The sequence below is a fragment of the Bufo bufo genome, chromosome 8, assembly GCF_905171765.1.
Source record: "Bufo bufo chromosome 8, aBufBuf1.1, whole genome shotgun sequence".
Classification (NCBI taxonomy): domain Eukaryota; kingdom Metazoa; phylum Chordata; class Amphibia; order Anura; family Bufonidae; genus Bufo; species Bufo bufo.
Genome location: NC_053396.1, coordinates 41,491,273 through 41,513,440, shown reverse-complemented (window position 1 = coordinate 41,513,440; position 22,168 = coordinate 41,491,273). Strand labels below are relative to the sequence as shown.

At 40.9% G+C, this 22,168-nt stretch overlaps 1 protein-coding gene across 2 annotated transcripts in view; it reads left to right on the top strand.

Annotated features, from left to right (window-relative positions):
• The window catches only part of TNFSF15 (TNF superfamily member 15), a 29,553-nt gene extending 12,923 nt beyond the window's left edge, over positions 1–16,630 (top strand). Inside the window, exons 2-4 of one of the 2 annotated variants that reach the window (XM_040406036.1) lie at positions 4,879–4,900; positions 5,982–6,026; positions 15,874–16,630. In XM_040406036.1, the coding sequence (XP_040261970.1) occupies positions 4,879–4,900; positions 5,982–6,026; positions 15,874–16,280 (474 nt within the window). In that variant the 3' untranslated portion in view covers positions 16,281–16,630. The remainder of the gene's footprint in view (positions 1–4,878; positions 4,901–5,981; positions 6,027–15,873) is intronic. The other variant, XM_040406037.1, reaches the window with a different exon arrangement.
• Positions 16,631–22,168: the final 5,538 nt, after the last annotated feature.

Genomic DNA, 22,168 nt, shown 5'->3' with positions numbered 1-22,168 from the left:
GCAGGTGATGCTGTATAAGCATTTGCTATGTTGCAATAAACACGGTCCAATGTATTTCTCCCCCTAGTTGGGAATTTAACAAACTGGTAAAATTTGGGGAGCACAGTTTTGAGATTGGCTTGCTTAAAATCACCCGCTAAGATGAACACTCCATCTGGATGGATATTTTGCAGACTGTTCGTAATATCATGCAATTTGGACAGTGCCAGCTTAACATTAGCTTGTGGAGGAATATAAACTACGGTGAGATACACGACTGTGAATTCCCTCAGTAAGTAGAACGGTCTGCATTTAAGTGTCATAAGTTCTAAATCAGCAGAGCAATATTGTTCAGCAAAGACTGTGGAGGTACACCAAGCCTTATTGACATAAATACACACTCCACCTCCCTTATTCTTACCGGACTCAGCGGTTCGATCCATTCGGTAGAAAGTCCGATCCGCAAGTTCAATAGCCTTGTCCGGGATGTTAGTATTTAGCCAGGTTTCGGTGAAAAATGAGGCGCAAGTGTTCATCCTATCAGATGAGATCCTCAGTCTCAGCTCATCGATCTTGTTCACTATAGACTGGGTATTTGCGACGAACAGGCTGGGTAGTGCTTGCTTGTTTGGGGGGTTCTTTAATCGAGTATTGATGCCGCCCCTCTTGCCCCGCTTCTGCTTCCTTTCCCATCTCCTCCTGTGCCGTCGCTTCGACGGTATAATCATCCAGTCGGGCACGATGTCCTTAGAATCTCATCCGGGATATTAGGGGGTGGTGGTGGAACAGGACCTTTCATTCTGATGTCCAGTAGCTCTTGCACACTATACGCTGTGTGTGCTGTAGCAAACTGAATACAGTTGCTTGCTGTGCTTAAAATTAAGGTAATAACTATGTACAAAATAAGAAATTGGCATCTAAATGGAGAGCTCCAGGCTGCTGCCATCTCATACGTCCATGCGCGCTGCCATCTTATACTGTATATTTAAACATTTAACCATGTAAGATGTTCCTTTCTTTAGGATGATCACAGGATGCAATGGCTGAACAGACGATTTATTTAGATCAGTGACACAATGACTTAGATTTATTAAAATTGGTATAACGGAAAGCTGGCTTAGTAGCCTCCAACAACCAATCAGATTCTACCTTTCATGTTCCAAAGGAGTCTGAAAATGAAAGATGGTTTCTATAGGCAACTAAGTCAGTTTCCTTTACACCAGTTTTGATACATTTTCCCAATAATAGCTGCAAATCGTGTTATGTGTTACAAAGCACTTGAAATTTGCAAAACTCACCTTTAAGTCCAATTCTAAGTGGTCTTGTATTGAGGCTGGGGGAACATGCAATGCTCCACAGGTCAAGTGAGAGACTGTGCCCGAAGTGGCTGTTGGCTTCTGTCCCTTCTACAGTGTCAATGTGGGTCTCTGGGGATGGAGGGGGGGGGGGGGGGGGACTACCTATGAGAGCATGCACAAGTTGTATCTTGCTGGGTTGCACCAGCCACTCCTTATAGATCTTCCCACCACCTCCAGTGACCGTTCAGCCTCTACCATTAAGAGAATTCTTGCCCAAGACTCTGAGCAACAATAATATGGATCCCGACCACAGAGTGGTGTACCCAGTTCAAGTCCAAGTCCTTTTTAGAAAGGGGTGCCTTCTTTTTAAAGAGTTTGTCTGACTTAGGAGTCAGCTACCCTAGTGGTCAGAAGGTGTGCTGTATTTTGTTTAAAAGAAAAAAAAACACTTACCTGTCCACAGTCCTGCTGGTCCAGTCCTACTAGCTGCGTCTGGTACCAGTTAAATTAGCAGTTAGATTAACACATGTGACCGCTGAGGCCATCAATTGGCCACAGCGGTCATGGGACCAGCAGCCAAGAAAGCTGTAGCAGTGATGTAATACTGGGGCTGCGGGCAAGTGAGTTGCTTTTTTTTTTAATAGGATACACATTCCAGCCACTGGGGTTGTCAGCTCTTAGGTCATACAATCCCTTTAAGGACTGTTCAATTAGCAAAAATAGCAACACTCAACACAGAACAACCATCATCCTCACACAGGTCAATGTTATCATCACACAAACATACTTCAAACAGGGGTGGACTCACCATAGCACCCAAGCGCCCCCCCCCCCCCCCATAGCCGCCTGCTAGGTACATAATGATCTATCACCATCTTGAGAAGTTCTGCTGGGGCAGTATATTGCATTTCACTTTAGTAATTGGCTCTGTTGCAACCCAAATATCAAAGTGTAGCACACTATACTGTCCCTCTAAGGTATTGCTGACCCCGCCAACTTGAGTTGACTCCTCATACTCACCTACCTTTGGTCAATTTGGGCCCGCTTGCAAAGTGGGGCCACTTTAAATTCCCAGTCTGCCCATGACTTTGAGTAGTCATATGTTAACTTCAATTTGAAATATGAAATGGCTCAGCTAAGACTCGCCTCAGGGCTGAAATCTCACAGGGACCACACTGTCTCAGGGGTGGCTCATCTCACTTACGTTTTCCTTCTGCACTGTAAATGTTTATTCAGTGTTCTCAATAAAAAACACTAACAGTACAACTGCTAATGTGTTAATACTATAATGACATTGTCTTTGTCTATAATTGACCTATTTATTGTACAACCAATGTGAGCCACATAATATTAAAGTACAACCAACAAGTACATAGCATACATTACATGGCACTTACAGTACATTAACAATAAGCATTTTGTTAAAGTGGTATGCCCACATTTTTCACTAAAAGAGGGAATATAAGGTTTAGCCGCCCTACAAGCCACAAGGAGAAGTACACATTGAAGGGACATTACCATAATTGAGATTCACATGTCACCCCAACAATAGGGGTATCCTCTACAAGACCCTAGAACAATCGATTTCTCATTTGGAAATCTCACATAGGTCATGAAAAGGCAAATCCCTTTCCTAATTTTTGGAACACAGGTGGTAACGTGTGTGCAAAGTGCCCAGAATTCAATGAGTAAGAGAAACCAATGAGGAAGAGGTGTCCTACAGATCTGACTTTTTTGATATGTGGAATTCACATGTCATAAAACTGAATTATGGGAAAATCCCACGTGTGTAATGTTTGTTAGTCAAAATTTCCAGATGCATAATCTAGTAACTGTTGGTGCATGTGAGTGTTTCATGCATTTAATTGTCATTCATCTTCAATTTTTATAAATATGAATTCTTCATAATGTTGACCACTTGGTATTAAAAAAAAACTGCTTCTCTTTTCTTGGGTTAAATTACATTTATTGAGCACTCTTTTAGTTTTCACCCAGGGGCATACAAGGAAGCTCTTTCCATGACTTTTTGGGTTACTTTCCTAAAATGATGTTCTCTTACAGTTTGTATGGAAGACTGTATATGTTCTTGCCACGCAGTAGCAAATGGAGTTGGATCAACCAAGTCTGGGTCCCCTATTTTCATGGATGTCATAGCAGTTGTGTCATATTTGTCTATGATACATACAGTAATTATGCCTTGAAATTCAGATATAGATTGCATTCGGCCCCCCATCCTACTGGCAGACTACATACACCCTTTTGATTAAAATCACTATTATAATTGACATGACCATAGGTCCTATCACTGTTATAGGTCCTGAAAATGTAAAACCATATGCTGTACAATACATGACAATGTTAATTAATATTGCCATGGAGTCTTCTGATCAGTGATGGCCAGTTCGCAGTGTTCGCCGACGAACACATGCGATCTGCCATCTTTATTCCCAAGCCCGGCGATGCAGAGGTAAGTCCTTACCTGTGCCTGCGCCGCAAGCTGCTCTGAAACACATGCGGTCACCGGGAGCAGGCAGTTCCGAGAAGCAGAACAAGTAAACCCTTCATTCCACTATAAACATATAGTTACACATAAAAATGGATACAAAATTATAATTTAAAAGGCCCATTAAGGGGAATGTGTCACATCTAATCTTTGTTTCATTAGTTAGATAAAGTAAATAGATTAAAAATAACATATTTGGTCTTTTTTAATATTGTAGCCAATTGTTCATTATAAAAACTTCTCTGGGCAGCCATATTGGAGACACACACTTCCTTTCGGTACTTTCTGTCTAGTCAGTACAGCACGGTATGTGCACTTTATGGCAGCTGAAATGGATGGTAGCGAATTGACTCAGAAATTGTATCGATCTTTACAGTCTTCAGGGACCCGGAAGTAGATGGAAGATGGATGCAGAGCCTTATACTTTATCTTAGAGTATATTTTAGCAGTACAATGCATTTTTAAGGGGTTATTTGGGACCCAGAAAATTAGTGAGGAAGGCCAAGTGGGCATGTTATAAAATAAAAAGTTGCCCTACTTGCTCAGACCCCTGCTATTCTAGTGCCATTGCTCAGGGGCTCCTGGCGGCCTGTGCTTTCAGTACTGCAACAATGAAAATTACTGGCTGCATGAGACCGCTGAGAGCTCAGGTACGATAGAGCATGACAGGAGATTGAGCAGGTGAATATGTTTTTGTTTTATTTTTCATTTTATAACATTCGCTCAAACCCCTTTAAAGTGCCCCCCCTAATGATAATGAGATGATTGTCCTCATCCACGGAATTTATATACAGCAACTTTGACAAGTGAGCTACAGAGAACAGGGAATATCAGCTTATTGGGACTGCTGTAGAGGAAAGTGTAAAAACCGCAAAAGGTTTCTTTTTAAGTGGATAGTCACATAATATATAAAAAAAATAATAATAATTTATATTAGTATGATAGTAGCATAAAATAAAGTGCATAGTAGAAACCCTACTTACATAAGATGTTGTTTTCTGATGATACATTCCCTTTTCCTTTAAATCTAGAAGAAATTTGATAATGTACATTTTATTATTATTTTCACTGATTATTTTTATGTTTTTTTTTTTATAGGGACAAATGGACAGACAGGAAGGTACGTTATACAAACTTTAACTTCTATAACTTATCTCCATCTACATCATCATGGACTCACTATAACTGAACAGCCAAGACAACATTAAGGACATATAGGACCTGATTTAACATAGATCCTGGCTGGTGTCGATTTCAGTCTTCTGGTATAAAAACCCCCTCCCCGCTCTCACCGCACTCCCTTTTTGGAAAAGAGGTGAAGGCAGCAGAGAAAAACCATTTTGCAAAAGTGATGTTTAAAAAGTTTCAAACTCACAAAAACTAATGATAAATCAGGTCCTGTAACGTATAATTCTAACTCAGTATGGATGATATATTAAATAAAGGTTTTTTGAAAATAGTATTAGTAGAAAATGTATAACCTATCCTCAGGATAGGTTATTAATTTCAGATCGGTTGGGTTACAACTCCCGGTACCCCCACTGATCAGCTGTTTGAAGAGGCTGTGGTGCTCCAGTGAGCGTCAGATCAAGACCACCCACAGTGCTGTAAAGTATGTACAATGTACAGGCCAATCCACCAAAGTGCAGTGGTCTCTTCAAACAACTGAACGTCAGAGGCACTGGTTGTTGGACTCCCCTAATCGGATATTGATGACTTATCCTGAGTATTGGCTATCTACAGTATATGCAACTCATGGAAAACTAATTTAATAATGTTAAGATATAAAAAATTATTAATAATTTTAATAGTGTCTCTCTTGTGAGAGAAAATGTAATATTTTATTTATTTATTTTTGGGATTTTACTTTGATAGTTTCAGTTTGTGATTTATGGAGATCCTATCCCCAGGACCCCCACTGATCAGCAGTACAAAGGTCCCCTGGTGCTGTATTCTCCTCCCTGCAGTACCTGGCACAGCAATATCCATTCATCCAAGTAAACAGGACTGAGCTGCAGCACCAGACCACATGTATTTGAATGTCGCAGTGTCAGCTGCTGCAGTGAAGGGACTACAACGCTCCAGTGAAAAATAGACCATGAATGTACTGTAAGATTTTTTTTTGTTGTTTTTTTTTTTAACTTGGAGCTGTTTTTCATTGTCAACATGGTGATTCATTGATCATTTTTACTTTTGTAAAGGGCTAAATCTAGACACAGAGAAAAGACCCAAGGCTCATCTAACAGGTATTGATTCTATTGATTCTAAACTTCAGACTTTAAAAAACAAAGACCGATCAAAATTGTTTTACATTATTCAGAAGATAAAAAAAAATAAAAAAATTCAAGCATTGTGGTGTGGATCAGGGGCGTAGCTAAAAGCTCATGGGCCCTGGTGCAAGAGTTCAGCTTGGTTTCCTCTTTGTGGCCAGAGGCAGGGGAGCACATAGCCTTCGTGCTGCCTGAGGCAAAAATTGAAACGGCAACCCCCCAATGCGAAATTCTTGACCTAACCCCTTCCCTCCAGCCAGAGATGTAACTTGACCAGCATGCACTTTCTATAATACCAATGTCTTCTTATATGCACAAGGGTCTTTGGCCCCCTCAGGCTCCTGGGCCTGTGTGGATTTCTGCAAGCCTACTTCAGATAAATGGGACAGTCTAAGAATTTCTTCAACAAATCCGCCATGTGAATCAACCCTTATAAAGCGCCATTCAAACAAAGGTGTTTGCGTTACAGTTCCGTACAGAGAGGGTGACCAGTAGCATTGCTGTGAAAGAAAACTGTGTAATGAAGCGGTAGCTCCTTCATTCTAAGGCCCCTTTCACATGGGTGAGTATTCCGCGCGGATGCGATGCGTGAGTTGAACGCATTGCACCCGCACTGAATCCTGACCCATTCATTTCTATGGGGCTGTTCACATGAGCGGTGATTTTCACGCATCACTTGTGCGTTGCGTGAAAATCGCAGCATGCTCTATTTTGTGCGTTTTTCACGTAACGCAGTCCCCATAGAAATTAATGGGGTTGCGTGAAAATCGCAAGCATCCGCAAGCAAGTGCGGATGCGGTGCGATTTTCACGCACGTTTGCTAGGAGACAATCGGGATGGGGACCCGATCATTATTATTTTCCCTTATAACATGGTTATAAGGGAAAATAATAGCATTCTGAATACAGAATGCATAGTAAAATAGCGCTGGAACGGTTAAAAAAAAATCTAAAAAAATTTAACTCACCTTAATCCACTTGATCACGCAGCCGGCATCGCTTCTGTCTTCTTTCTTTGCTGTGTGCAGGAACAGGACCTGTGGTGACGTCACTCCGGTCATCACATGATCCATCACATGATCTTTTACCATGGTGATGGATCATGTGATGGACCATGTGATGACTGGAGTGATGTCACCACAGGTCCTGTTCCTGCACACAGCAAAGAAAGAAGACAGAAGCGAGGCCGGCTGCGCGATCAAGTGGATTAAGGCGAGTTAAATTATTTTTGATTTTTTTTTTAACCCCTCCAGCGCTATTTTACTATGCATTTTGTACTCAGAATGCTATTATTTTCCCTTATAACCATGTTATAAGGGAAAATAATACAATCTACAGAACACCTCACCCAAACCCGAACTTCTGTGAAGAAGTTCGGGTTTGGGTACGAAACATGCCCGATTTTTCTCACGCGCGTGCAAAACGCATTACAATGTTTTGCACTTGCGCGGAAAAATCGTGCATGTTCCCGCGACGTACCCGCACCTTTTCCCGCAACGCCCGTCTGAAAGAGGCCTAAGAATCATTGGGGTTTTCAGGCCCTGTGGGGCAATTATTGGGAATTCAAATGCTCATTCCCGATAATTATCTCGTACAACTGAGTAGCTGGTTATTCATGATGAAAGATGACAGATTATCGGCAGCACATCTTCTTGGGTAATCAGGGATGTGCTGCTGATAACAGATAGGACAGAATGATGGAGGAATGATTGCAGTAGCAATCGTTCCTCCCACATTCAGTATGCATCTGCCTGTGTAATCAGGGCAGTGGAAACGAGCAATCATCTTCCAGCGCTTGCTATGCCTGAAGACCGGGCAGTGTAATGAGGTCTTTAAGCAGTCAAACTCAAACAATCAATAAATTATGCCATATCCTAGCTGTTCATGAGTAGTATAGATAGCGAATATTCTAATTGCAAATTTTTAGCACAAATTTTCCATGCAAAAAGCTGAGTGCTATACGGTGTGTAGACTCTATTGAGCAGGGTGCCCCACTTACCAGCGCAACAATATTAACAGCGCCATTTATTGGTTTCATAGTCTTATGACAAGACTAATAGTCTTGTCATAGGACTCATAGTCTAATAGTCTTGTCATTAGACTATGAAACCAATAGATGGTGCTGTTCATGACTCATGAACAACGCCATCTATTGGTTTCATAGTCTTATGACAAGATTATGAATCCAATAGATGGTGCTGTTCATGAGTAGTGTAGATCGCGAATTTTCCATGCAAATGGTTTTTCAGCTGACAAACAAGGGAGATTTTGCCCATTTGCATGTCTTTCCCATATGCCCATGTTTATGCAAATTAGTTTTTACATGACAAAACTGTATAGAAAGGCTATTGAAAAATATGTTAGGACAATCAGAAGACTTTTTGTCACCCTAACGATAGTGATTTAGATGTGCAGGTCTACCCAAGCCATCCAACAGATGTGAAGCAACTTTGAGGCTTACTGGCTCTCAGTCAGATGAGAGCTGGTTTGGAATGTCTCATAGTGCACAAGGCTGCTTTTGTAAGGTATGCTGACTGTTATCTGTCTCATGGATAGATTGTTGGCTTCCACATACCTGGGTTTTGGCATATAGCCTTTGTGTGGTTGTCTATTGTATGTCATAGATAATAGGAGTCCAAGATGCATGCAGCCATCCTCTTAATGCTGTTTCCAAACCATTTTGATGGGGTTTCTATCAATTTCTAACCTTTTTTTGTGAACCAGACACCCTCTCTTCTTCAGAGCAGGAGGCGCCTGGTTTGATGCTCGGGTCTCCCATTGACTTTTATTGTATTAAATTGTACTCGAGCACCCGCAGTAGTCGGCTGAGCACTGCAATGTGCCGAGCATAGCGATGCTCGAGCTGAACAGTAGTTCGGCCAAGCATGCTTGCTCAACACTACTCCTGACTTGTAGCTACAGTAACCAAAAGTTACAGGTAAGGAGACCTGAGAAGCAGCACTAAGGTGAAAGAATCAACACAAGTCATTTGTTTTTTATGCAAAGTGCCTTCCCCTTTCTACCTGATGTCCTTGGCACATGACCTTATGTGCATTGTTGTAAATAAGGCCCCAGACATATGGAAAACACTGTTGTCTGGCTTGTCCTATTATCCTAACCTATAATTATTGATATGGGTTTACTGTGCACTATTTATCTGATACCAACCACTGTCTTGTCAAGATAAAACTCATCATGCACACTATTATACTATGATTAAATTTGAGTGCCCTGTGAAATGGCCACCATTTGACAACTGCAACTATTTTTTAGTTTTCTGACATTCCCAGTTACAGTATCCTTTCTTTGACCACATACTGTATGTTTGTTCAGAAATTGCAAAGTTTGCAGTTTCTAATTTAAAGCCTACCAAAGGTCAACATACACTTTAAGATTATATAGTCACAAAGAGTTCCCAAGGGACTTCATAAAGATAAATATCAGTCTTATAATTTCTTCCATTTAGAGGCAACTCACGTTTGTAATTGTATGTGTGTCTTTTTGTGTATTTTACTGTCTTATATGCCATGCAGCATACTTATTAACCACAGTGGAACTGCTCTATAACTTTAAATGGTGGAGCAGTCCCTGTTATCTCTTCAACTTCACTTATAAACAGCTGCTGACGTTTCTATATGCCAGGGCCATGTGGTGCTGCAGTAACCACTTAGATGCCACAGTCTACTGAGACCACAGCATCTAGGTGACTAGACATAGGGAATCTCCATCTCCACCCCATGTGATTGAGGGTTGTCGATGGTTATCATTACAGCTAGTGATGGATGAACATCGACCATCAAATGTTCGCGAACCGCAAGTTTGCGGCGGCCCCCATTCACTTTAATGGCAGGCGAACAGGAAAAACCTTCAGGTCATATTTGCAGCCACCAAATACTTACCGTAAGTGCACAAATCTTCCCACAACATGGACAGTGACATACCAGAGGGGGATCAATGGCAAAAATTCCAACAAAAAATATGTATTTTAATCAGGGGCCATTTTTATGCGTCTTAAAGGGAAACTGTCATAAATGTGCCCTGCTGGAGCCTGAAATTTTTTATTTTAGACCACGGGAGTACAGGCCCCAAACATTAAGCATTCACCGGACAGAAAACATCAAGTGATTATGTGGCTGGAGGTATATTAGACGGTCATTGGATATCAATTTTACTGCAGGCCAGTGGAGTATAGGCCCCAAACATTAGGCATTCACCGGACAGAAAACATCAAGTGATTATGTGGCTGGAGGTATATTAGACGGTCATTGGATATCAATTTTACTGCAGGCCAGTGGACTACAGGCCCCAAAAATTATTAATTCAAAAACATCAAGTGCTTATGTGGCTGGAGGTATATTAGACGGTCATTGGATATCAATTTTACTGCAGGCCAGTGGACTACAGGCCCCAAAAATTATTCATTCAAAAACATCAAGTGATTATGTGGCTGGAGGAATATTAGACGGTCATTGGATATCAATTTTACTGCAGGCCAGTGGAGTACAGGCCCCAAACATTAGGCATTCACCGGACAGAAAACATCAAGTGATTATGTAGCACACCTAAACCAGTCCTTAAAAGGACTTTTGTGGCCCTATTAGCTAGCGTTTGGTGTCCCTAACAGTCTGTCGCTACTCCACACAGCAACCTCTTCCTACACTGGCAAAAAACAGAATGTAAAATGGCTGCCAGATCGGGTTTATTTATAGGGTAGGGGGTGTGTCCATGTGCTGAAACATCTCAATTGGCTATCCTGTCCCACCTGATGGATGTGTTATGGGTCAAAGTTCTTCACAATGCTAAGAATATGGCGCCGGCGAACCGCGAAAGAGCAAAGTTTGCTGCGAAACGACCGCCGGGCGATCTGCAAGGCAATCTCTAATCACAGCCAAGGACCTAACAAAGGCTACCAAGTCTGCCATGACTATATGCTTATTTGGCTGTTACATAGAAACATAGAAACATAGAATGTGTCGGCAGATAAGAACCATTTGGCCCATCTAGTCTGCCCAATATATCTGAATCCTATTAATAGTCCCTGGCCCTATCTTATATGAAGGATAGCCATATGCCTATCCCATGCACGCTTAAACCCCTTCACTGTATTTGCAGCTACCACTTCTGCAGGAAGGCTATTCCATGCATCCACTACTCTCTCAGTAAAGTAATACTTCCTTATATTACTTTTAAACCTTTGCCCCTCTAATTTAAAACTGTGTCCTCTTGTGGTAGTTTTTCTTCTTTTAAATATGCTCTCCTCCTTTACCGAGTTGATTCCCTTTATGTATTTAAAAGTTTCTATCATATCCCCTCTGTCTCTTCTTTCTTCCAAGCTATACATGTTAAGGTCCTTTAACCTTTCCTGGTAAGTTATATCCTGCAATCCATGTACTAGTTTAGTAGCTCTTCTCTGAACTCTCTCTAGAGTATCTATATCCTTCTGGAGATATGGCCTCCAGTACTGCGCACAATACTCCAAGTGAGGTCTCACCAGTGTTCTATACAGCGGCATAAGCACTTCACTCTTTCTACTGCTTATACCTCTCCCTATACATCCAAGCATTCTGCTGGCATTTCGTGCTGCCCTATTACATTGTCTTCCCACCTTTAAGTCTTCTGAAATAATTACTCCTAAATCCCTTTCCTCAGATACTGAGGTCAGGACTGTGTCAAATATTCTATATTCTGCCCTTGGGTTTTTACGCCCTAGGTGCATTATCTTGCACTTATCCACATTAAATTTCAGTTGCCAGAGTTCTGACCATTCTTCTAGTTTTCCTAAATCCTTTTCCATTTGGCGTTTCCCTCCAGGAACATCAACCCTGTTACATATCTTTGTGTCATCAGCAAAAAGACACACCTGCTGTTCAAAGGAACAAGCAAATAGACAGCAATAATGCTTTGCTGAGAATACTACGTATACTAAAGCATTAGGAAAGTGATTAGATTGTGAAACAAATTCATACATAAAACTATATTTAAAAGTTTAATACATTTTTTACAAAAAAAAAATCTTCACATTGAAATAATAGGAAAATACACATACCTGTAAAGAAGTTAACACAACATTTAGGCCTCACAGTGAACAATATAGGACCAAACACGCCAAATACAGCGGCAAAATCGCTTTTTTCCAATTCATCCTCTCAAAAAAATAAGTAAGAATAAAGTAATTAAAATAAGTAATTTATATTTCGTCCAAAATGTTTTTATTTAAAACATATGACTTGTCTTCCAATAAATATACATGTGGTCACTTCACCTGAAAAATAAAAAAGTTTGGAATCGGAGAAAAATTTGCATCTCCATCCTAAATTGACCCTGGGTAAATGTGTATGTGCTCCAAATGGGGAAAGACAAGAAAGCTGCTGCCAGACACCTTTGGTCATGGCCCATCTTCCTTGAGTGCAAAAAAGGATCAAGCATGTTGAAAATGAAAGCCCAATTCTTTTCTCCTCTAACATTTACTATCAGGAAATAGCCAGCACTCAATATATGTATATGTGATGTTCAGCCAGTCCCTCTTATAATCCCTCAAACAATTGTCGAGTTGTATGGTCAGCTTAAAGGGGTTGACCCATCTGGATATATATGGCATATCTATTAGTATATCATAAATGTCCCAAAGGTATGGGTCCCTCATCTAAGACTGACTCCTGTCTTAGGAGCTCAGACCCTATTGCCTTCTGCAAAGGATAGAGAACAGGCCGCACATGCATAGCACTCTCCATTCACTACTATGGGACTTCCATAGCCAAGTAAGCACGATCAGCTATTTTTTAAGTCCCATAGCAGTAAATGGAAAGAGATGCATCCTATAAAACATTTATGGCATATCTTGTGGATTTAGTGGTGATGTGTCATGAATGAAACTTGACCATTGAGCCTCAGCAGTCATGTGCTGTTCTGACACATTACTGCTGAAGCCAGTGACTGGCCAGCAGAGATAATGTGCATGTTGAAAGCGCATCACACTTAAGGTCTAGTGAGGAGAACTTTAAAGGGGTTGTCTCATTTCAGCAATTGGAATTTATAATGTAGAGAAAGTTAATACAAGGTGCAGTGGCTAGGGTTGGGGTGACCCCAAGGCTACGCTGGGTACCCCGGACACCGTCGAGTTGTCACGGCGTGTTGCTGCTCTCCGAAAGGGATGTTAAGGCGTGGTGCACCCCAATGGGAAATAAGTCAAGAGAGCCAGGGTGCTTATTTACTGGAGGGATAAAAACAATACAGGTGAGGCATAGGACTGGCTTCTCCAGTCTCCTCCCTGGCAGAAGAAGGTTTTGATGCTGAGGAAAGGCCTGAGGTAGCTGTCCCTCTCTCTCTCTCAGAAGGCTGGCATCCTGGTCAAGGGCCCACAGTCTGTAGCTCAGTAGTCTGGGTGGCTCCTTGGTCTGTGGCTCAGCATCCCCATCTCAGCGTCTTCTTCTGGTCACTCATGCAGGCTGGCATGAGTCTCCCCTCCAAGCATTGTTCCCTAAATGCAGCACACTAGGGGCTCTGACTGCTCTCCTTATATACAGTTTCTAGCTAGACTTGAACCTTCTAGTGGGAGGGGTGGAGTGGAGAAGCTCAGCACATACAGATACATTGTAACACTTTCCGTCTCTCATAGACTTACATTACAGCTTCAATGATACTCAATGACAAAGCAATTTTTCCAGACAAAAACAAGTTTCCAGACATAACAACATAGCTAAAACCAGACATTCAAAAGGTTAGTCTGTCTGGGTTTGGTGGTAAACAAGTTTGTCTTTTTCCCTCCAAAACATGCTCTTCTTTAAACCCTATGGCAGCTGTGGAAAAGCTTTCTTATTCAAAGTCCTAGCAGTATCTCAGTATTCATTAACCCTTTCCACAGAGCCTTGTAAATGCAGTGATAATAAACAGGATCACAACATACATATAAAATGCAGTAACACAGTATTAAATAATATAAATTAACCCTTTCAAGAGAAATAAAGTAAGAAGTTTTAACTTTGCATAGGGAAAATAGGCAAATGTTCACAAATGTCCAAACATCAAAGTACCCCCAGCTCTAGCGCACAAACAAATGGACTTACTAATGTATTGTGATTTTCCATATTGTCTTTGCTGGCTTGATTCAGGTGCTCATGCCGCTCTACAGAGCACTAGTGAGACCTCATTTAGAGTATTGTGCTAAGTACTGGAGACCATATCTCCAGAAGGATATTGATACTTTGGAGAGAGTTCAGAGAAGAGCTACTAAACTGGTACATGGATTGCAGGATAAAACTTACCAGGAAAGATTAAAGGACCTTAACATGTATAGCTTGGAAGAAAGATGAGGCAGAGGGGATATGATAGAAACTTTTAAATACATAAAGGAAATCTACAAGGTAAAAGAAGAGAGGATATTTAAAAGAAGAAAAACTGCTACAAGAGGACATAGTTTTAAATTAGAGGGGCAAAGGTTTAAAAGTAATATCAGGAAGTATTACTTTACTGAGAGAGTAGTGGATGCATGGAATAGCCTTCCTGCAGAAGTGGTAACTGCAAATACAGTGAAGGAGTTTAAGCATGCATGGGATAGGCATAAGGCCATCCTTCATATAAGATAGGGCCAGGGGCTATCCATAGTACTCAGTATATTGGGCAGACTAGATGGGCCAAATGATTCTTATATGCCGACACATTCTATGTTTCTATGATTCATTTTTCCTTCACATAATACACTGATTGTTAGGCCTCATGCACACGACCGTTTTTTTTTGCGGTCCGCAAAACGGATTTCCGTTGTTCCGTGATCCGTGACCGTTTTTTCTTCCGTGGGTCTTCCTTGATTTTTGGAGGATCCACGGACATGAAAAGTGGAAAAAAAAACTAAGTCAAGTTTGCATTGAAAATGATAGGAAAAACGGACACGGATCACGGACACGGATCACGGACGCGATGACTATCTTGTGTGCATCCGTGATTTTTCACGGACCCATTGACTTGAATGGGTCCGTGAACCGTTGTCCGTCAAAAAAATAGGACAGGTCATATTTTTTTCACGGACTGGAAAAACGGAACACGGACGCGGAAGCCAAACGGTGCATTTTCCGATTTTTCCACGGACCCATTGAAAGTCAATGGGTCCGCGAAAAACGGAACAACGGCCGCGGATGCACACAACGGTCGTGTGCATGAGGCCTTAATAGGGGTTTACGGCCACCCCTCCATTGCAGATATGAGGTGGTCGGGAGCTGCTGTGCATGTGTGCCTATGCGCACTCCCACGGTCCCGCCGCCCAGAGGCTGGGGCTTTTTTCTATAGTGTGTAATCACTACACCACTGCTTAATTGCCAGATGGTTGTAACCACTGGATACGAGCAGTGTATAATACGATGGAAAAATTAATCCAGCCAGTAAAGGAGGCAATATGGACAATCACAATACATTAGTAAGTGCCTTGTATTAACGTTCTCTACATGATGCCATTTGCTGAAGTAAGACAACCTCTTTAAGCAGCAGAGATGGGAGCCATAACACTGAGAAGAGGACAGGTTAAAAAGGTAAGTGGGGTTGTTTTTAGTAGTCTCACCCTTCCCAGTTTTATTATTTTTGTTTCAAACTACTCCTTTATGTGTGTTAAAGACTGTTATAAATTCTGAGAAACGTGTGCTGTATGTTGTGATAGATTTATCAAAGAAAGCACATCCTGTCATAAATCTGTCTCAGTCCAGTTTTCACTTCAACATTGGCTAAAAATGATGCCACTTTTGATAAACTGGAGCCAAGTCTATTCTGTTATTATATTTCTACTTTGTTCATTTTATTGCAGTCCTTGACTAATGCATAAATTGCTAATTTCTTCCCAGGAACAAGGCAAATTGACGCAAGTGGTCGACTGCATTGGGAATCTAAACGTGGTCTGGCATTTCTCACAGGTGGAATGATATATTCCAATAAATCCATCGTCATCCCTAAAGAAGGATATTATTTTGTCTACTCTCAATTGTCATTCCGCCCTGCAGGCAGTACATGTGCTGATGACACGTCTATATCACAGAGCATCACAAGGTTTAATTCCAACTATCCAGAACCAGAAATTATCCTCAGTGGAATTTCATTTTGCACAAAGGGCAGTAAAATATACCAACCCATTTCTCTTGGTGGCCTTCTTCATCTGAAGACAGGTGATCAGCTGAAGGTGGATATAAGACCTGTCAGTCCCATTGACACCTCTGTCAATCACAAAACCTTCTTTGGTGCTTTCTTGGTGTAATGGAGGGTATGTGCTGGGGGTATACTGCTGATAGATACTATGATAGAGCCTTATCCTTTGAGTATGTTAATTTATCAAGCTCCTATATATTATTATAGATCACATCATCTATATTTTCAAATTTTTATAGTTTATTTTAGAGCTATTTATATTTGACCAAACTAATTGTACATCTTTATTCCACATAAGTTAAAGAGGTTTCCTGGATTTTCATATTGATGGTCTATAAATATGAGATCAATGGGGGGAGTCCAACTCCTGGCACCCTCAATAATCAGCTGTTTGAGGAAGCCGAGCTCTGATGACTGCCACTGCCTCCTCTCAGCTTACCAAGCACAGTGTTGTCCATTTTATAGTGGCTGTGCTTCGTACCTCAGTATAGCCCCATTCACTTGAATGCTAAGGCCATGTATCTGATGAACGTGACGTCACATGGCCTAGAAAGAGGTGCTCAAGTAGCGCCGTCACCTATTTGAACAGCTGATTGGGGTCTGGCGGAAGTTAGACCCCAACGATCTCCTATTGATGACCTATCCTGAGGATAGGCCATTATTATGAAAAACTCCTTTAAAACCAAGCCAAAGATTTCACCATATGCTAATATTATACATTTCAGTTTTCTACTACTAAAGCTACTACATCATTTCTACTAATTATGGGGCTTTCTCAGTGTACAAAGTTGCAACCCTTCATATCCCGAACAGCTTAGCTCAGATAATGTAGCAGGACAATTACTGTAGAGCGCCAGTTGTAAAGGTCTCGTTTGCCAGAATGCAAATTGTCTAAACAAGTTCTGTGTAGACATTGAGTCATAAGGGAATCCTGAAGCTCTGAAGCTTAAAGAATTCTTAATGCAGCTCTGAAGTATTATACCGTCTGTAAACATAGATCAGTAAATATGATGCAATGTATTTAAAACGTTACTCAACTTTTTGTTTATACTAATTGCATATGTAAATTATAAGAGGTGCTCATAGGTGGAAATTAGTTTTAAAGGGGTTCTCCAGTGGGGAAAATTATTGGGAAAGGGCTCAAAGTGGGTTAAAATAAAATACTTAATCTCACCAATCCCCTGTAGCTCCCATTCTGTTACCATGTCCCCATTGGCCTCTACTTTCTAATCCCATCTAGAAATACCCACTCAACCAGTGACTGACAGTAGTGACTCACCTCAGTTAGTGATTGGCTAGCTCGGAATTTTGAGGCATCTCCTATTTTTCTGGATAGGACTGTGAAGTGCAAATCAGTGGGGATCCTGTAAGTGTTGGAATGGGAGTTGTGGAGAATTGGAGAGGTATTACATTTTTTATCCTTTAATTCACTATGATCAATAATTTTCCCCATTGATAACTCTTTTAAGCATCACCTTTGCTCTCTGTTGTGCTGCAGGAAGGATTGCACAACTATCAAGGAGTTAAGTTACTACATAAGAAACTGGAAATAGTTTTTACTGCGCATTAAACACGACTGTGGACTTATCCTTTATTGGGTAAACCAATCTTACATTTGCTCTTGATAGCTGAAGTGCAGTATAGTACACAATGCAAGTTCCAGATGGTGCAATCCTCCTTACTGCCCCCAAGAAATGAATAGATCTCTTCCATGAAGAGTTCACCAGACGTGTCTCATTCTTAAAATGATGTATAAACAATGTGGAAATGTCTCAACTTTGACTATGAAAATCTTTTTGTGACCTGAATATGTACACATTCAATGGTTATAAATGTTACGCATTTTACGCCTTTTTTCACATGTGAAAGCTCAGTTTGTATTATTTAACCGCAACGTTTTGCACTGTATCAGTTTTGTGATATGCAAGTTATAAATTTTTTGTTTTAAAAAAAGCTGTGAAACATAGAAGGAAATGTATTAAAACTGGCGTTATATATGCCGGTCGTAATCTGAGTCACCATAATTGCACCACTTAATTATTAAGAGGCACACAATTCTTAATATTTGCATCAGAACTCAAATCTATATCAGTTAGGAGCTGGCACAGATTTCAGCTGTACTGTAATATACAGCAGTTTTCTGGTATAAATTATAATAGGCCCTGCTGCCCATTTCCTGTTCAACCTCCAAAGATTTTTTTTAGCAGACCTCAGCTCAGACCTCCAATGTTAATCAGACCTCAGATCAGAGGCCCAATCAGACTCCCAATGTCAGGCTACTTTCACACTGGCGTTTTGGCTTTCCGTTTGTGAGATCCGTTCAGGGCTCTCATAAGCGGTCCAAAACGGTTCAGTTTTGCCTTAATGCATTCTGAATGATAAAGGATCTGCTCAGAATGCATCAGTTTGCCTCCATTCCGTCTCCATTCCGCTTTGGTGTCCGTCTGATGAAACTGAGCCAAACAGATCCATTCTGACACACAATGTCCGTCAATGTGGACGGATCCGTTTTCACTGACACAATCTGGCACAATAGAAAATGGCTCCATCCTCCATTGACTTTCAATGGTGTTCAAGACGGATCCGCACCAAGCGCAAGTGTGAAAGTAGCCTTAATCAGACCTCAGCTCAGACCCCCAATGTTAATAAGACCTCTATTTAGACCATGAATCTGACCCCAATGTTTATAAGACCCCCAATTAGACCTCAGATCAAACCCCCAATGTTTATGAGACCCCCCAATTTGACCTCCCTTGTTTATAAGACCCCCAATCAGATTCTGTTTCCGCATGTACTCTGGAGGCAGAGCTTCCCTGAGAATTGCTCTCTGTATGGAGCTTCTTCACAGTCACAGAATTGCTTCCCAATATTAATGTCTGACAAATGGGTCCATCCAGGATACAGTATTTATGACAATTTGGCACAAACCTAGACAGGTTTATTGGAAAGTAATCTGACTAAGCAGAAAATACTCTTCTAAATCTATTTCTATGTGCATGCACTTGTAGACATTCTGTCACCTGCTCTACAATGTTTGACTGTAAAGTAGGCATAAAGGAAAATAGTGATGCAGTGAATGTAATGGAAGATAACATTTGGTTTGCCTATGTGAATACTTTCTTGTGTAAGTCATCCCATTTAGACAATGGCGGAGATTTATCAAAACTAGTATAAAGGAGAACTGCCTTAGTCTCCCTTATCAGCCAATCAGATTCCACCTTTCATTTTCCAGAGGAGCTCTAAAAAATGGAAGGTGGAATCTGATTAGTTGCTATGGGCAACTAAGCCCGTTTTCTTTTTTACCTGTTTTGATAACTCTCCTCCAATGACTTTAAAGGGGTTTTCCGATCAACGACACTTGTTCTCTATTCATAGGGATGTTGTGGATAGGGGATAAGTGATACTAGTGGTAAAATCTTTTAACTAGAGTGTTTCATCAGAAAATTTAATATTATTTAGATCAGGTGTTCATTATAAAGAACTTTTCTAAAAAATATTGGTGTACTGTACATACAAATCTTGAGAGAGTGCAACTTTTACACTGGCCACTAGAGCAGTTACACTAAGCTTTTGCATCCTGTTTTTTTCCATCCTGTTTTTTTTTTTGTTGGTTTTGCTGTGTAGACTAGGACAGAATAAACAGAGTTATTTCATCATTAGGAGGCAGGCGAGCTGATAATATATTATTATTCTGTTGGAGCCTAGGTTAGGCAGGGTAGTCAGGGTCCTTTTATACAGATAATCTTAGAAAGTTTCAATTACTTATTTTTTTTAATCTAACCCATCATTTCCCTTCTAAAGTCTTACATCTAATAAAATAAAACTAAAATGAAATAATGAGAGATTGCCTTTAATAAATGTTAAGGAAAACTTGTTTTATATTAAAACGTGTGTACATTTTGTACTTGCAGTAATTCAAGCATTAAATTGGATGTATCAAAGTGCAAGTTATGTATTTAGAAATGGATCACAGTAATAAAGACAAATATATAGCAATTATTTTGTACTTTGTGGGGTTTTTTTCAATATCAGTCACTCAAGGTCAGTCACAAATATATAATTGCTTATTTACCTTGCCTGAATATTTCATTATTAAAGTGGTTTTCTGGGAGTAAGATATAGAGAACCTATCCTCAGGATATCTTCGTTGACCGCAGGCACCACCACAGATCAGCAGTTTGAAGAGGCTCCAACAAGTGTTGTGGCTCCTCACAACATACCAGGAACAGCAATGTTCACTGCATAACGGTTGTGCTAGATATTGCAGCACAGGCCTATTCACTTGAATAGGACTAGGGCTAGTTTCACACTAGCGGCAGGGGAGTCCAGCAGGCTGTTCCGGCGGGTGAACTGCCTGTCGGATCCGTCCTGCCACTAGTTTACATGTGCCCCTGGACTGCTGCACCGTCCCATTGACTATAATGCGGGCGGGGGCGGAGTTCTGGCGGCAGCATGGCAGCGCACGGCCAGAGGCAGCCAGACTAAAAGTACTACATGTCATACTTTTAGTCCGGATGCCTCTCGGTGCTGGGAGTCAGACCCCTACCAATCAGATATTGATGACCTCTTCTGAAGATATTGGGTATACATGCCATTAAATCACAATATATGACATTAAATAACATGACAAACATTAAACAACAAACAATTTGCACGTACCCCCAGCTCTGGGATGATGTATAATCAAGTTGAGCAGGTAGTTCTGTTCGTCCAATATGGCACATCCTTAAGTGCCATCACACAAAGGTTCTGCTGTGCCTCCCAGCACAGTCTCAAGAGCATTGAGACAACAGCAGAACAAGTATTGCTACATGAGAAGAGCTGGACAGGGTCATAGAAGGGCATCAACCCATCATCTTGACCAGTATTTGCTTATTTGTGTGAGGAGGACCAAGAGTAAAATTGCAAAATGACCTCCAGCAGCTATTGGTCTGCATATTTCTGACCAAACTGTTAGAAACAGACTCCATGAAGATGGCATGAGGGCTCGACATCCTGTACTGGCACCTGTGCTGACAGCCTAACCCAGTGCAGCTCAATTGGCATTTGCCAAAGAACACCAAAATTGGCAAGTCTGCCATAGGCACCCTGTTCTCTTCAGGCATGAGAGCAGATTTATGCTGAGCACATGAAATAGATGTGAATAGAATTACCGTAAATGACAAAGGCATTTATGGCATTGAGTGACCTTCATGTTTCTGGTCTGAATCCAACTGATAACCTCTGGGATATTCTGTATCTGTACATCTAAACCAGCAAGAAATGCTACAGACTGTCCAGTAGTTCACCAACACCCTGACCCAAGTCTGGGAGGAGGTCCCCCAAGATACTATCCTCCATTTCATCTGGAGCATGTCCAGATGTTGTCATCAGTGCATACAGACACGTTGGGGTCACATTATAAGGTGCCATGCAAATTGGATGTATATGCGATTTCAATAATTTGCTTAGATTTTTGGGATGATTTTATAATTCAACCCTCAATCAGTTGATGATTTTTGGCTTTGATACATCATTTTGCACCCAATAAATTACACAATTTACATCAGTAAAGATTTTCAACTTGCATTTTTCATTCATTGAGATCCAATGTGTGTTTTAAAAGGTAACAATTAAAAAAAATAACTTTTATGTCATAGAGACATATCAAAAGTTTATATTGGTGGGGGTCTGAGGACGGAGACCTCCACCGAATTTCTAGAATCAAGTGCATGCATATCGAGCTGTCTCTCCTCCCTGCAGAGGATAAAATAGAGAAGGGTCTGTAGACTGCTATGGAGTTGTCTCGTGCAGGGTGGATATGCACCTGCTCCTTTATTTATTTTTCTCACTTATATAGCAGCAATATATTCTGCAGCACTGTAAAGACATAATCACTCGCTGTTTCCAGTGGAGCTCACAATCTAAGTTCTCCATCAGTATGTTTTTGGAGTGTGGGAAGAAACTGGAGAACCAGAAGCAAACCCAAGCAAACACAGGGTGAACATACAAACTCCT